This window comes from Dromaius novaehollandiae, chromosome W, assembly GCF_036370855.1.
Source record: "Dromaius novaehollandiae isolate bDroNov1 chromosome W, bDroNov1.hap1, whole genome shotgun sequence".
Classification (NCBI taxonomy): Eukaryota; Metazoa; Chordata; class Aves; order Casuariiformes; family Dromaiidae; genus Dromaius; species Dromaius novaehollandiae.
Genome location: NC_088130.1, coordinates 22,841,000 through 22,858,469, shown reverse-complemented (window position 1 = coordinate 22,858,469; position 17,470 = coordinate 22,841,000). Strand labels below are relative to the sequence as shown.

Genomic DNA, 17,470 nt, shown 5'->3' with positions numbered 1-17,470 from the left:
TATCTGAATGATATTTTAAACCAACTTCTTTTTTCTTCAGGGAAAGGAAAAAAGGAACCTTTTTGCTTTAGTGAGTTATTTTCCCTTAACATAAAAAGCAGCTATATTAAGGGTAGTTTTAGTACCTGGAAACAAATGCAACTCCCAGGGCAAAAAACTGTAGCTATAAGTCCAGAACCCAGTAGTAAATGCTGGTGAATATATCCTCTCCCTTTGCAAGGTCAGTTTATTTCTAAAGAAAGCATACCATTGGCATCCATAAGACCCACTGCTTTTTTCCTAAGGGATGAAGGTATTTGGCTGAAGGTCACAAATTGTAATCAATATTCAGATTGGCTGATAAAAAGAGTGTTAATTGGCATTAGAAAGACAGCTCGCTGACAACAGTCAATAGAGAAGAGAGAAACACTAGTAGATTTATAGCTTTGATTTTGCAAAGGTACGGGAATACCCTGTAATTTTTTCCCCCTCTTTTGGTACACCTTTTGAATGTTAATGTTCTGCTGAAGATGGTTTCAGACAGGCTGCGAGGCTACTGCTGCACTCAGTGAGGCAGAATCCATTGAAGAGTTGCTGAGGCAGAACCGAAATTACAGCCTCACTTTAAAGAAACGACAGTATTGTCAGCTAATTACTTCTAGCACACAAATAAGATTCTCATTCAACTTTGTTTTTTGTGTGAAATTCTGAGCCTTTAAAGGCAGCTTTAGAACTTGGGTGTTCCCGAGTTCCTTGGCAGTCCCTGATCCTTTATGCTTAGAAATTCAAGGAAGGTGCAGAAGAATGGAAACTAAAGATACTTGTAACTACCTGTAACTGCTGCAGTGGGAAATGGGTCAAGTTCTCTCTCGACTAGATGAAGGTATTTGTTTAACAGAAATTGTCTAATTTTACTTATTTATTGCTTAAAGTTATAACCTTTATATTGCATATGCCTGAGTAATACTGTCTATATACAGTACCTCCTGCATGGCAGGTCAGGAATAATGACATTGAGATTTAATATCTACAACAATTAAATGAATTAAGTACTGATCAGATCGTTGTATATTCCCTTTTTTCTTTCTGGAAAGTACATTACAATTCATCTTTTAGTACTGCAAGAAAAGGAGGTATAAAATACATCTCATGTCATTTTGAGTTGCAGATAGTTTTTTTTGTAAAGATTTGTGACTGTTAAGAGAACAAATTCTACCTGCTGATTCATGTGGGATCCAGCCTATAAAGATATTAAGCGCATTATTAGCTTTCAAAGCGTTAGCATTTTTGGTTATCTTATTACTATTACACACTTAAGATATTCATTGAAGAGAAGAGTTGCAATACTGATATCTGTATATCTGTAATCTCTCTTTTGGCAAGAAGAGTGCATGGAGTTTGTGTGCCTATTTCAAACCATCACACAGATTCCTGGATAGTGTAAATATATTGATGCTTTGCAGATCCATACCTTCAGATCTTCACATCTAGTATCCCATAAAGCTAGCAGATACTTCAGCAAATGCAGGGAGTAATTCAAGCTTCTATAGTAGCTTTGACCTCTTCCGTGTATATATCTTCCTTACACAACTTAGGCACAGGAATTCCAAATACTGTATGTGCCCCTCAAAGGTAAAGTTGTATTTTAAGCATTCCAGAGGGCACAAAGTAAAATTGAGGTTACATGGTATTGGAGAAACTCTATGGAAAAAAAGAGCAGATCCCTTTCTAGCACTGTTTTATTGCTGATGTTAACCCCATCAACTTGCTTTAACACTGTCAACAGCAGAATGGAGCACCAAGTGGTCTTTTCCCACACAAAGACCTGTTTTTAAAAGCTGTTGAGAAGAGGATGAGATTATGTGTCTGCAGGGAAAGGGCAATGACAGTTTGATCTCAAATTTTTGAGATGAAAAGGATGAAGTGTAGGCAAAGAGAGCATTGCTAGTATTCCCATTTAGACTGTGCAGTGACTGTTGGCAGCAACAGTGCAGGATACAGCAGAGAGGAATGTGAGGCACATTTGGATATAAGGGTAGGGCACATGTAATTTTGTTTGTTAGCCTGGTACCTTTTTGTAATGAAGTTTTGTTTATTTAAGGTAGGTTTAAAATGTCTATCACAGCAATTGAGCTGTGAGTGAACGGAAATATCTTTGCAGGACTAGTTTGTGTACAGATGTCTGAGCCTGAAGGAACTTGCCATGTATTTTTGTAGCTAAGGAAGTGACTAATCAGTGAAACTAGTATGGGTGGTATAGGAAAATCATGCACATGGGCTTGGCACAATTGTGTGCCTGCTACATTCCATGAGATATTCCATAATGGAAACCCAATTGCTCCACTAATATGGGATACCTACATATCAGGCATATATTGCTAAGCACTGGTGAAGACATAAACCCACATTCTGCTCTCCAGAGTGAATAAGAAGGGCAAAAGAAAGTCCCCAGGTGTTGATTTAGGGGAAAAAAAAAAAAAAGAAAAAAAAAGAAAAGCAGGAAAATACGCTGTTTAATCTTAGTCTTGATGCATCTATTGCGTGATTGTAATTTTTGCCACTTGAATTTTACAGAGCCAAAAGTGTAAGCAGGTACAACGGCAATTAAGTCAGGGGAGCTGTAGCTAGTTGCAGTAGCAGAAAATCTGGCCTCGTGTCTAGTCATCAGGTCAAACACACTAAACTGTTCATCCCTGTGACTCAAGGAGCTTTTTGCAGGTCACATTCCTCCTTTGAACCTGCTCATTTCAAATACTTTTCTGTATGTTTTACGTAATTTACACAGAACTATTGTAGAGCTAATGATTTGTCAAGCAATAGCAAAAACAGATGCTGACATACTATATGGTGTTTCACTCTTAATGTATTTATTTTTTATTTTAAATCCATGTACACTTGGATTGTATGTGTCACATTTTAGTTTGGATGCCTTCAATAACTTGTTGAGTTACCAGTTCCTCAGTATTTTTGAAAGATGAAGGACCAGTAATGCTAATCTGTGTGTACGTCAGACTATATTGGAATAATTTATGCTAATTGAAGATAAATTCCAGAATTTCTGTCACTTGTCACAGAGTATTACTCATGCTATATTGCAGTTACATGAACAGGATCACTGGAGAGTTTATGAACATGTAGGATGGAAGAATTGGGAAAATGGTAGAAGTGAGATTCTACTCAGCAAACTGAGAAAATGTGATTTCCTACAGTCTCCTTGACTTTGGCTGCTCACAGATGTGCAATAGTCTTTTCTTATAAGAACATATACATATGGGCATTGATACAAAATGCTATTTATGTCATATATGGTAATAAATGGGGCAACTTAAACAACAGTGAAGCTCAATTTAATTGTAAATATGCTGTTACAAGAGAAGCAGATCTTAGAATGATTCATTAGTCCTATTGCTTTCAAAACAAGAAGCTTTAAACTGTGAGTGCAAGGAAATCCTTTCAACAGAGCAAATTTTAATCAAAGTCAACTCAGAAACAAATGAAATGCTGAAAGCACAGAAAAGGTGCTTTGAACAAGTTTAACTCTTCAGAGTCCTGAAAATTTGCATCTTTCCTGTCAAAGTGTAGCTAGCACTATCAACTAATTAATTCAATGAAATTTTAACTTCAAAAACCTTAGTGGCTCCACGAGAAAGCCTGCTTTTTGGTGACATTTGACCAGGTCCTATGCTAATAGCTCAGCTACCGGTTGCAAATGGGCTCCTGAAACTATATGAAGCATATTAAGCCCCAGGATGTGCCAATGACAAACCTGTCTGTCTAATGCTATTAATAATATGCAGGTTTAGTCCTCTTTCTGTGTTTCTTTACAAATTAAGTAACTCAGATTGTAAGCACCACCCCAAGGAGATCTATAATCAAACTACCTAATGGATGAGTGCACACTGGCAAGGAGAAATGATAATAGCAACCTGATGTGGACAGAATGATGTGCAACTGTGTGCTCATTAAACAAAGCATTAGCTGCACCTGCAAGGAACCCATTACTGCAAGTAATTGAATTGGGCATCTCTGCATTCAAAGGAAGCAGGGCTAGTCCTTCAGTTGAAGGATAATCCGTTTGTTCTATCAGTTATAATTTTATCTTAGACGTTAAAAAGAAAAAAAAAAGCAGCTCAGCACCTGGAGGGACCTTGGTTACCCCAGCTTTTCCTTTTAAACATCCTTGAGGCTTTTCCACCCATACAATAACCTGGCCTAGATTTTTAAGTGATTGGAACAAGCTAAAAAGAAGCACTTTCAGGCTGTGTATTGTTATTACTAATATCTGGTTTCTACCACTTCACTTGTTATGATCTGTAGGGGTTTTTTTTGGCTGTATAGATACATATATGCTAAAATGGGGATACCTATAATGTGCTTCATGCTTATGAATTCATCTTTTGCCCCTTGGAATCTGCATTAGAGGTGGATTAGAAGCAGAAATCTCTCTGATACTGAAAAGGGCTTTTTTCGGCTACCTCTGCAGCAACTTCGCACCCTCTTCCAGTTTCCTGTCTTCTGTCAGCCTTGAGTCAGTACCACAGAGGTGGGATGGAGTCCAGGCAGACTAGAGGAACTGCTATGAGGACTGCAGAGTTTCTCAGGCAGCATAATACAGTTTAAGATTATGTTGTCATTTCTATATATTTCCCTAGTCAGGAGACAGTTTCAGCCAGAAAGAGGCAGCGGTGCCCAGCTCCAGTGGAGCTCTGCTGCCATGGCAGAAGGTGACTGGCAGAGAGCAGGGCTTGGGACTTGGGGACTCCCTTGCCCCAGTTGCCCCAGAGGTCACATGAGGTTGAAGGACTGGTTTGTTTGCTGGCTGTGTGGACATTATGAGGCCCGTGTGTGTATTTGCTTGGCTGTGCTTTCTCAATGCAGGGTAAATGAGGGCCATGGAAGCCCACACTGCTGTGGGTGAAGTGTTTCGAAAGTCAACTACTTGCTTGTGCCTTTAGCTACACCCAGTTAGTCTTTAGCTCCTGTTTTCAAGTAGCTGTGTGCTGCTTCAGTGGGGACAGTTAAACATCATCTTGTCACTTAGGATACTGTTAATGGTCTCATTTAAGTTTTAACTTGCAGGAGAAGTGGTCCGCACTGGACAAAAGATGCTGTTATGCTGGGTACACCATCTTACGGACGCACATTGCTTGCCCCCGAAAGCTTAGGATCATACAGCGTAATGAGCCTCCTCACAAGGCTGTCTGGAAGCCCAAAGCCTAGAAACTAAGTTCCTTTCAGCCTTGCAATGCAGTCCTATTATTTTGCCGCATATCATCTGTAGTGTGATAATTAGCAGTCTGAATGTGAAAAGTTGCTAAGTGCAAAATAATCTGACATCTCTGCTGATTCATAAAATCAGTCGATAGTGCTCACTGGTATGAAGATCAGTGTGGCTCTTCTCTGCATTATCCCACTTAGGTTCCTGTTCAGATCCTAAAGGAAAATAACAAGCTGTGTTGGCTTATCACTCAGTCACAAATTATGCATATCTTTTTTAAATCTAGTTTCTTCAAAAGCTGCAGAGAAACTGTGTACTGAGTCATACGTATGTTCTAACTTTGGAATTTAAAACCAGCATGTCAAAAGTTGATCATTCTTGACAGTCACAGATTTTCCATCTTCTGCATTTTCTCCCACAGTTTCTAACTGCATTTAGGTAATGCCTAGAAAGATGTCAGGAAAAGCTTTTCTAAAATGCTGGGATCTGTGCTGAGAGCAAGAATAATACACTGTATCTTGAAACTGCAGTTTTAGGAAAGACTGTTAAGTGTCTTCATGTTAATAACCAAAGTATGTGTATAGCTGAGAGAACATGCTTAAATAGCATTGAAATCCATGACATAATGTGCATGCTGAAGTGTTTTCTGAAATCAGACTAACAGGTTTTTTTAGAAGAGGGTATGGTTATCTTTGACTTTTGTTGTAGCATCACTGCAACAACGTTGCACTCCTGTCCCAGTTTCTATGCATTTTTCCTTTTTATAACAAGATTATTTATCATCAGAATTCACTATTTCCCTCACCAGCATCATAGAAAATCTGGCAGCCTTATGAACTGGTTGTTCCTAAAGTTTTAGCTTTCTGTGTTGGACAGTCCTCTGCACTTTTATCAGCTGGTAGCTGAAACACTCAAAGGATTATAAATTAACATCTTTTGCATCTTCCTGTCATTTCAGCCATAAACTGAATCAGGCAATAGTAGCGGTGCAGTTCTGATATCTGTATTGCTTTAATACTTTCTCTATGTTGTTTGAAGTGTGGCTTTTAGAATAATCCTAGCGATATACCAGTATGACTGTGCTCTCTTAATCCACTTATACTAACTCTTTTTACTGACGCACACTTATAAATCATTACTGACCCCAGTCCAGTGACAAATCATTTATAATTACTTGAAAGTTTTGCTTGTGCATGCTTTATTCTGTTCTTCTGTTCCTTCCCCCCACCCCTTACCATTAATGAAATATGATCGGTTGAGACCCCATTGTGTTCAATGCAGGATAAAGCCTGTATGTAGCCATTACCCCCCACATGGATTTCATAAATCGGGAGAGATTAGGCTTGGTCAGTAGTTGGGGATGATTTGTAGGAGATGAAGTATGGCAGGCAGTGCCATGGCAATGGCAGTTCTGTTTCAGCCAGGTTTGAACGCTTTCTTTTCCTGAGCAGACTTTTGCAGGTGATTTCAATGGCATCAATGACCAGATCTAAACTGTGGCATCCAGCAGTGCTTTCTTCCCAAGAAGGAAAATCCGATGTGTAAGGAAGGAGGGAGTAATGGTAGTAATTAGTACTTATTTCAGGGTGCCTTCCTAAAAATTTTTCCTCTCATTTCAAACACACATTATTTATGTCTTTCCTTTGTAAATGCTGCAGTGTTATGGGCACTGAATGGTGTCCGTCTTCCCACTTGGAGATGCATGCATTTCATTGGCCTACAGCAGATCCTGGTTCATCCCACTTCAAAACAGTTTTGGTCATCATGGATAAAACTGTAATCACATTCCGTTTTTCACCCCGCTTCTCAAACCAGTATCTCAGCTGCAGTTCTTCTGTCATGCCAAAAAGCACACAGTTTGCTTCACACCTGCCATTTCTGTAGTTTATCAGTTGGAACAGTGTGATTAAAACCTTCATTTTCCTCTTTGCAGAAAAGAAATGTTCTACTCTAACCCAAATGATACAGTAGCCCCCTGCTCAGGGTCCAGGTACATTTGGTACCAGTGGCTGGTCTCCATATTGCCAGCAGAACCGTTTGGGATTTCTAACGGATCTCTAGTATGTGACAGAGAGGCAAGCAGAACTGCTGTCAAGTTCTTTTCCATCTCATTTTTCTCCATTAAAAGGAAGTTGTACAGAAATAACCAAAGAAAAGGGCCATTCACAGTTAACATTGCTTCCCCTTGCCCTACAGGTGACCAAGTGCATTTAAATGGCCTCAACTCCGACTGCAGCAAACTGATGATGAAAAGGAGGAGACTGTGGGATTATTCCTTTCAGCTTTCCTGGATGATGGAGGGAGAGATATTTGCTGCCACTTTGGTGCCACCCGGGAGCATGCCACCAGATTCTAGCATGACTCTGGAACAGAAAACCACCTTTGTCTTTGTGATTTTGTTATTTGTTTTCTTGGGAATCCTCATTGTTCGCTGCTTCCGAATTCTCCTCGACCCCTACCGGAGTATGCCGACCTCAACCTGGGCTGATGGACTTGATGGACTGGAGAAAGGCCAGTTTGATTATGCTCTTGCTTAGAGACTGAGAATTATGGAGGCTTATTTAGCACACCGATAATGAAAGAAAAATCCTGGAATGTCTCTCCCTTTTTGTTTTGTGTTTTTTTTTTCCAGATATTATAAGAGTTGCAACATATAAACAAACACACCACTGATTTGATTTTTTTTAAATTAAATGCCAAAGCAAGTTAAATTTTTGAAAGTAGATTAGTGAATTTCCTCATGGGGGAAAAAAAAGACAGAGCTTGCATTAGCAGAATTTTGCTTCACGATACACAGCATGTGTGATATCTTATAACTCAATATTTGATTTGCAGATACTAGAGCAAGCCTTTTCTAGGGTAGCCTTTTTATCATTAAACAAAAGTCTGTGGAGAAAGGTCTCTTATAAATAAGGTAAGAATATGATTTTATGATCTGTATGTGGTAAACTTTTCAAGCCCCACAAGACTTTCTTTTTGTGCTACTTCCCATGCTTTGAAGACAGATAAGGAAGTGTCCCATACTATAAGATGAGGCTTAGAGCTCTAGAAAACCTCAGGAGAAAAAGTTCCTTCGTGTTCTCCCATGCATTCAAGAAGATGCTCTTTCTCAGCATTAAACAGTGAATAAGCTGCTTATTAGTGACAAACCACTGGCTGTAATCTTGATTGTGAATAAAATATGTAATGATTTTGGCCTATCTTTGTCTTTTTGTACCAAAACTGATTTCCACTAATGGATAGGTTATTGCACTGTTCTTAAAAGAGCTTATGCAAGCAAATTTCAGTCTATATGTATTTTAAAGTGCGTATTTCAAGCATTAAGTCAGCCTGTTTGTCTGGTGTGTAAGTCGCATTTCATTGTTTTTGCTTCTCAGTTGGGTGATTGAAATATCAGTGCTAAGAATCAATGAATAACCACCCAGCTTTACACACAAATATCTGAATGAATTTGTGCAATGCCAAACCATTCCTACAAGTCAATGTAAACAAAAACCGATGTGCATGATTGATAAAGATTTAAAAGATTGCATAAAATGTAGAGAACAACTGAGAGTCCAAATGGATGTTTGTAAGCATTTTTTCAGTGGTACTGAAATACCATTGTGGTAACAACATTTGATAAACTGCCAGGTGGGTAAAGGCCAGACTCCTGAACAGCCAGAAATCTTGAAAAGTGTCCTACTGCTAGCCAGCTTGTTAAACGTTTCATGGCATGGGAAAGGGAAGGAGCACACTGCCTGTTTTAAGACAAGGCTTTAGATTTAGCTATCTTTACACTACAATAACGACAGGCAGCTGGGAAGTTCTCCCTTTGTGCTTTGGCTTGCAGCCCCTAAATGGAGGAGCCAAGCCAGTGCCGTAGCTGGTACAGCTGGAGCGGAGCTGACTCACCCAGGCTGAGCCTCTGACTCTGGCCATGGCGCACACAGCTATTGATTTCCCCTTTGCTCAAAGGTTGCAGCTATTTGCAGCAGCGGCAGCAGAACGAGGGGTGGCTCTGCACATCGACTAGCATGCGTCATGGGATGGCGACTAGAGCAAGCTCGGCTTCACCATGAGTTCAAAGAAAGAAGCAGGGCTATGATCGGCAGCGGCTGATGTACGAGCACAGCTTTGCTTCTCTCCGTTGCAAGGGCGGCAGTTTTTAGAGATGGAACAGGCAGAAGGGGATGGTGACACAACTAAGTTTGCCAAAAGTCACGACAGACCGGCTTTAGCTACTTGTTTGTCGGTACCAGGGTACCTAGATTAAAGCAAACCCAAGCTTTTGGATTGTTTCCCAAAGGCAGCAATGGTGCTGAATGCAAGAAATGTTCCTGTTGTTGAGTCAGTGCTGCCTCAAGTAATGTGTTCTCAATATTTATGAAGTGGCAGCAGCATGTTTCTCCCTCAGGCCTATGATCTCTCTCTGTCAGGGTCTGCTGATTTGCTACGAAAGTGGATTGAAGACACTACAAATTTGTTTCCTTTTAAAAGAAAAACACTTTTCTTTGTAATTACACTTAAAGAGGGAGGTGATGTCCCTGATCGAGGAATAGAGTGTTCACATGATGTAATATGGTTCCTGTGTGGGGCTGGGAAGGTCCTCCTTGAGGGCTATTCTGGAGACTTTGCCGGCCAGCCTCTCTGTTATGTTCGGCAGCAGTCCAAGGAGATATTTTTGTAAACTGCTGGGATAAGCCTACTAAGGACAATTTAATGCTGTTGGGCAGTCACACTAACTCATCCCATCTTTGCATATTGCAAAATTACTTTTAGGTGACTATCCCAAAGACAGAAATTCATATGCATTCCCCTAGCATAGCAAAGAAATTTGCCTTAACGTCTAACAAAAGTCTGATAAAGACATGCTGGCAGTTCAGCTGTGGGTTAGGTTACTTTCCCTTTGTCCAGAGAAAGCAGGCCAGGCTTTGGATGGAAAGAGCGCTACTCCAGCCCGCGAAGCAGCCCCTGCATATTGCTGTGCCTCCTAAGAGGAGGTGTTCGCTATGGAATGACCTGAAATCTTAATAAGACTGGAAAGAAAGGATCTGTGCGCTAATGCAGTTGTGCTCAGGCAGCTCTGCAGCGCTGCATCATGCTGGTGTAGGCTTTTCTTTATTACATTGGTCTCTGAAGAAAATCCCATGCAATCTTTAAAAACGCTTCTAAATTCCGATATTCCTGGATATAGGCTAAGCAAATACACTTTTGCATAATGTAGAGAAAGAAGGAATTGTGTATTTTTTCTTTATAAATGCCACATTTATGTTAGTTTGTTTGAGAGTCTAACTGCAAGGAGTTCAAGTCAGGAGGCTACTGGGGGGCAGAGAAAGCTAAATAATGACAGAGAGAATACTCTTTAGTGGTAGGCAGCAGGGAGGGAATCTTTCACTGCAACCAGGATCTCAAGACTCAATACATCTCAGTCATGACCATCGAATTAAACTCCCGGCCTAGAAAGGGGAGCTGAGATGGGAGCCTGCGCTCAGCGATGTGCAGGGTGTATGCGTGCAAGAGCAGCCCCAATGCTGTTTCTCCACTGCAGTTGGGTTTGGGTGTAACTCGTGCAGATGTGAGTTTGTTTGAACTAGCTCGGGTGTCAGGAGTGATATAGTCAGACATTCACAGCTCTGTGCAACCTGCAAGAGCCACGTGGTGGTTGCTGCTGCATGCAAATTCCTGTACTGGACCTGCACTGGTATGTGTCTGCTATTGCCACACAGGTCCAGAGCTCGCTCTTTCAAAGGTAGGTCTATTTGGGATCCACAAGCACAGCTGTGTTAATAGAAAGGGAGAAAAGAGAAACCCCAGCAACCGACTGATGTAGTCTGCAGCAGGGCAAGCTTCCTCTCCCTCACCAGAGACAGTGTTTACAGAACTGAATGGACTTGTTCAAGTTTGCAAGAAGGTATTCTGGTGTAAATAAGAGGAAATATGAATATTAACTTGTCTTATTTTTACCCTTTGTTCTGCCTGCTATGTACTCTGAGCAAATGCTTGATTTTGAAGAAGCTGTCTGCAAGTCATTTTAGTCAGCTTTTGCCACACATGCCCCTAGAAGAAGGCTTGTAGGTCCCAAGTAGAGCTGGACCTGTGGGCCTGATGGGATTGGTACACAGGGATTTAGCAGGTTGGAGATCTGTGCAGAGGTACCAGAGCCACACATGTGAGCTGTGGTTTCACAGGGCACCTTCAAGAGGCCTAACTCAGGAGTTACAATCTCTATTTTGATCCATAGACTATTTGGCAGGAATTTCACTCAGTAAGTTTGGTGCAAAGATCAACAAACTTGCCCGTGTCAGTGACCACTGTGAAGCAGTCCACAGGCTCTCCAGGGCTACAGGCAAGAAGCCAAAACCCATTCATCTATAGCATGACTGGGTCTGTGGCCATGACCAGTATTTATTCCAACACAAAATCTCATTTTGGTCACCCTGGTTTATTGAAATATGCTGAGTCTGTAAATCACAGCAAGTGTCTATTGATGCTGATGCAGTTAGCATGAAAATAAAGCCAGTTGTTTTCCACATTTTACATCCTATTCTCCATGCTTCTGGAGCTCTACAGCACTTCAGAACTGATTTTTTTGCAGCAAAATTTTTGGTTTTTTAATATATAAATTTGGTATCATTCCTGCAGCATTGATATGTAAGGCTGCAGTGACTCTTGGGTGAGTGTCACCATAAAAGCAGCTGACACTTTATAGGAATTCTTTTTCCCCCTTTTCACCCACTAATCCATCTCCATCATGCCTTCAGGGGTCTGCATCATTATCGTCATGACCTAGAAGAAGGAGCAGGGAGTGACAGGTTAAGGACCAATCCATAATAACCTGTGCCTGAACTAGAACACACATCCATTTTATGGATTTGATTTTCAGGAAGATTGTTAAGATTCTCCACCATCATCTGCACTGGTTTAAATTCTTGCTTTGCTTCTTAGAATTGGTATCAGGGGTTTTAAATACATAAAAAGTGATACTGAAAATTAGATAGTAACATCTAAGCAGAGAACTGCTTTATAAAAACCGAAACCACGGCAGACTTCTAGGGATTACTTAGAGCAGAGCACATTTACTAGCCCCTAGTCCAAGAGAGGAGAAAGAGTTGCACATAACGTCAAATGCCAAATCTTTGTAATTCTGTGACTGATTCTGGTGATCACGTCAGACTCCAGTGTAAATCAAAGCAGACTTACAGAGCTTTAATCTTGGGATATCAGTCACGGTATTCTTGCTACAGAAAAAGCAGTACATCTGTGAAGCTTCTGTAGTCGGTGGGTCACATTCTTAAGAGCTGCTTTGCTGCTGCCTTGGCTTAATGCAACTGCCTTCCGCTGCACTGCCTTAGATTTACAGCAGCGTAGCTAGGAGTCAGGCTCCGAGCTTCTAAATACGTACAGTTGCCTCAAAGAATTGCTTGGGCTGCACTGCTGTTTAACACATGTGCAGTCAGTATTTTTTTATCAGCTAGCTTTTAGGAAGTAACATCCTTAGATGTTAAGCTTCAATAGATTCCCCAAATACCATAACATTCTCCTCATGATAACACACTTCCATAGGCTTTCTGACATGGCAGAATACAGTTTTCTTTGTGATGTTTGACTGCTAGTTAAGGGAGCAGGCATTAGATTTACCATTTATAGCACAATTATTCTGTCATTTTGCTTCTGGCTAGGCATTAGCATCAGTTGAGATTTTTGTTTGCTTGGGTTTGTTTGTTTGTTTTTGATTTGTTTAAACTTTGGTCAGTTTTTGGCAAAGACTTGAAAACTATCCTGTTTCTTTAAGAAGCTTGATTTGTGGTTATTGGACCAGCTTTGCCGGTGCCCTCTAATCAATTTTGATAGATTAAAAAAAAAATTCACTTGTGTAAAATTTAATCAGCTGTTCAAAAAATCTCTCTGATATTTTGTCTTTTATGATGAATGGGAAAATGAAGAGAGTTTGATAACCAGCAAAAGTTAGCCATAAAAACATAACTGTGTAAATGCAAGATGTGCAAAATGGTATGTCTCCTCTGTTTTACTGCCTGTATTTCTTGGTGTCGGGAGACTTTGTGTTACACATTGCTATTTCTCTTAAAAATGATTGGTCACTTTTTCTCTTCCTAAATTGTCATTTCAGATCTTTCGGCCTTAGTTTCTCTGCTGCAGTTCTTTCGTCTGTTTGGGAATCCCAGCTCTGTTCCCTCTGTCTGCTTGCTGCCAAAGCTTCACTGCCCTGGGAAAGGGTCATTTCAAAGCGTAGTCATGCAAGAAGTGGTGTTGCAGCGGCCAAGGTAACAAAACATGCAGTCAAAGTATTGCAGCAGTCAGAGCTTTAAAACTGTCAAATTGTGATTTTTTTTTATTTCTGTTCTCCCTCTCCCCATGGTTTAGGTTAGGGGCTACCTGGTCAATGATATCATTTTTAATCATTGCAGCTCCTAATGTAGATATGAACCAATTGCTTCCACCATTCTTAACTTCAAAAGACATTGTCACACACTCGTGTTCAAAAACGCAGCTTCCTTCTTCCCTGTGAAGTACTGTGATATGTTGGTGACACACATCCCGCTGGCAAGTATCATAATATGGTGTAAGGTTACTACATGATGCAACGTTTCCAACTTTTCCAGACCTTCTCTCTTGCCCATATAGAAAATGGCAGCTATGAAAGTAGAAGAGTGCTTATATGTACAACAGCAACAATGGAAGTTTTGAGGTGACTAAAATGAGTAGCTATGTGGAATTTGATTGATAGTAAATACTTGTTGGCCCATGTATAGCTGGTCACACAGCAGCAGACACAGAAATAGTAAACCACATTGCAATTTCCTACATATATCATGAAGATTAAACCATAGACTGAGGAAGTTCTTGCCTAAAACAGATGGATAACATAGAAATACGATTATAGGATGGTATATCAAGACAAGGATAATGCAGTGTGTTTAGAAAACAATTATGCACACATGCTACTTAACACATTTTAAAAACTTATTTAGCATCTAGGGTAAGTACTTCCTTAATTTTAGAGTAGCTGTAGCTGGCTGAAAGTAGCTTACATGCTTTGAAATGCTTGTGGTCTGTTCCAACTTGTATTTGTCAAAAGACTTAATTTTCCCTGACTGTACAAATGCAAAAGGATACAGTGCATTTACGTAAAGAAAGATGAGGTTAATCACAGGGAACTAAACATGTGATAGTACTACCTCAAGAGACAGTGCTATGGCATAATGTATAGAGGCAAGTTTTTCTAAGAAGATAGCTAACAACATAAAATCCTAAAGTAAACAAGCACAATAGCTGCTACCTCAGTATATCTGCTTGAAGACAGTCCAGTACCCCTCATTGTGGAGTTTGTATGTGTGCCTGCGCCACATAGACATATACAGCATGTCTACTGTGCTTGCAGGATATGTAGGAAAACACAACTAAGCTCCAGAGCAACAAGCTCAAATATTTCTGGTAGCAGTCACAGCAGTAAAAAGCATGGTTTGGCTCAACACTGAATGAATCCTGGATAGTAGCCACTTGGCTACTCTGATACTGCTATCCAAAATACAGAGCTTACACTTAAATGAGATAAACCTCGGAAGCATCCCCTGTCCCTTTGGACTGCAGCACTAGCCACTATCCATGTAACTCTAGCAGAGCAAAAAATCCCTGTGTGTTCTCTCCATGACAGTTTTATATTCAGATGGCCATCATGACATAGAAACAAAAACAAAACCCTGGAAAAGATTTATTCATTCTTTTTTAGAACAAAAAGAGTGTTTGAGAAAAATGAAGTTATGCTGATGTATAAAAGGGTGCATCAACAGGAGATATCAAGAAAGGATTTCTTTTTTTTCTTTGTGATAGACACTAACAGCAGCATTAGCAGACGGCACCGATAAATACACAGAATCACAGAATCACATAGGTTAGAAGGGACCTGGGGATATCTCTAGTCCAGCAACCTGGTCCCAGTATTTGACCAGTGACATAGTAAAAATTTTTTTGTTATACCATGTTGGAATTGCCTGTGTTGCAACTTGTGCCTGTTGCCTGTCATCTTTCCACTGTGCACCTCGGAGAAAAGTTGGTCTCTGTCTTGTCTACCTTCTCTGATAGGGCAGCTGTAGACAGCAATGAGGTCTCCCCTGGGCCTTCTCTTCTCCAGGCTGAACAAACTCAGCTCCTCAGCCTCTCCTTGTGCACCGAGTCCTCCAGTCCCCAGCCAGCTTGGGGTCTGCTGGACTGCTCTAGGATGTCTTGTACTGAGGAGCCCCAAACTGGATGTGCTTCTCCAGACGCGGTCTCACAAGTGCCGAATAGAGGGGAAGGATCACGGCCCTGGACCTGCTGGCTGCACTTGTGTTAACAGAGCCCAGGATGGGGTTGGCTTTTGGTTGGCCTTTGCCACAAAGGCATGCTGCTCGCTTAAGTTGTTTTCTCCCCAGCAGCACTGTTCAGTAATTTTAAGTGTTTTCTTGTAAAAAAAAAGATCACACCGAAGTTAAACTGTGTAAAATCTGCTGTAAAGGAAGTTATTTTATACAGAGTTTTGTCTTACATAGACAAAATTAAATAGCGAATTTTTTGTTTGAACGTTTCATCCATAAGTTTTCAAATAAAAACCCAGTGAGTCTAGAGACAAATGTGGGTATGCCAAATACTGTTTTAATAATCTCATTCCTGTCATCTCTTTGTGGAGAAATGTCTCTTTGTGGAGGCTTATTTGATGACTCAGTGATGGCAGTGGGAAAATAAATCTTCTGTTTCCTTTTTATTTATGCCCCCTCTCAAATCCTGTTTGCCCTCATCATCCGTTGGGAAGAAAAAAAAAGCAAAAGCAACATCCTTCCTACAATCAATTTCAATGGCCGTTTGGGCATGCAAGGACTGTTCTCGTCTTAGCATGCTAATTGGGAGCTGAAAAAAGGAGAACTGGCCTACAGTTTATTTTCTCAGCGAATCAATGAATGAATTTTATTCAGTGAATCTCTTTGAACACTTTGAGTACCTAACGATGTCAGCTACTCTAGTAAAACACATTACCTCTTCCTATGATCTTCCTGACAAGCTTAGACCATTTCGTCATGAAGCACTATAGTGTTACTAAATGCTGAAGTGTTATGTAGTGACTGAGGGTAGAACTGAGCCTTCTCTCGCCAGATAAGGACAGCCTCCCATGTAATGGTTTTATGAACGTTGCCCACGGTACTTTTTCATTTAAGGAGATAGATGCTTCAAGGATAGATCCTTTTGAAAGGAAGGACTGATGACAAATCATTATCACTGCTGAAACGCAAATCCACCAAGAAATAATCATAAAGCTGCTTTCCTCTTCCTGTCAAAGGCACATTTCAGCTGCTGCATATGTCAGCGTCTGGTTGGCTAGGCTTTTTGGTTTTACTGTTTAAGTTTCAGAGCTCCAAAACAGGGTTCACGAGCACTGTCTCCGTTTAGGACTCCCTACTCCCTCATCAGTTGTGAAAATCCTGCTTGTTATTTCTCTAGGAGAGAATTTTGAAATCTGAGGACACCTTACTGAAAAGAAAATTTCACTTCTGTAGAATCATGACTCCGAAACATTCAATAAATAAAGCAAATATGCCCCAAAGCAGAAGGTGCTGAGAGGTGGTCTAATAAATAAAGCAAATATGCCCCAAAGCAGAAGGTGCTGAGAGGTGGTCTACTGATGAGCTCTGCACTGCTGAATTGAGCTTATTATTTTATTAATTGCTATTATTGATCTAGAGCACTGGATGATGTCTATTGATTTTGATTTCCAAAATCAATACAAGAGCGTAAGATCTGCGTTTTGATTTTGCTTATTCCAGACATACATGTGATTCTCACGAGTGTGGTTTTAACATGGGGGGAGAAGGTTGACGTTAGATCGGTTCTGTGCGGCTAAGTCTGAGCGCCCGCAGTGTCAGGCTATAGCACGCTGCCTGCAAATGGTATTTTTAGACGTTGAACTCCCAGCAGGGAGAGCACATGCAGAGGTGGTGGCACAGAAGGGACTTACCACAAGATAGCTAACAAACAAAAGCCCTCTCCTGCCACCTGAGCCTTGTTTGCGCTAGATTCAAGAGCAGAGCAGGACATGAGAGGACGTACAGAGATGAAAATCCTGGCCCGTACAAAGCCTGAGAGGGCGTCTGAGAGGGTGCTCCTTTTTTTTTTCCGATAGTGTTGCCTGTTTTCCTAAAAAGTGGGCAAGGGTTGTTTTTTGTACTGACAAAACATTTACAGCGCTGAATGGCTTTTGTATGGTAGGGCTGGTAAATGTGTTTTCTCTCAGTGTTATTGCAG

General features: G+C 40.7%; 1 protein-coding gene across 1 annotated transcript; it reads left to right on the top strand.

The window, feature by feature from the left end:
- Positions 1-586: 586 nt before the first annotated feature.
- Positions 587-8,397, top strand: LOC112992399 (cortexin-3). Its single transcript, XM_026115421.2, has 2 exons — positions 587-862; positions 7,394-8,397. Exons 1-2 carry the CDS (start codon positions 832-834, stop codon positions 7,732-7,734), a joined length of 372 nt encoding a protein of 123 aa, XP_025971206.1. The 5' UTR covers positions 587-831; the 3' UTR covers positions 7,735-8,397.
- Positions 8,398-17,470: the final 9,073 nt, after the last annotated feature.

Excerpts from the sequence above, each read along its gene's own strand:
- LOC112992399 (XM_026115421.2), top strand. The coding sequence starts at position 832 with ATGGGTCAAGTTCTCTCTCGACTAGATGAAG. Across the intron at positions 863-7,393 it reads TCTCTCTCGACTAGATGAAG|GTGACCAAGTGCATTTAAAT; the intron begins GTATTTGTTTAA and ends CTTGCCCTACAG.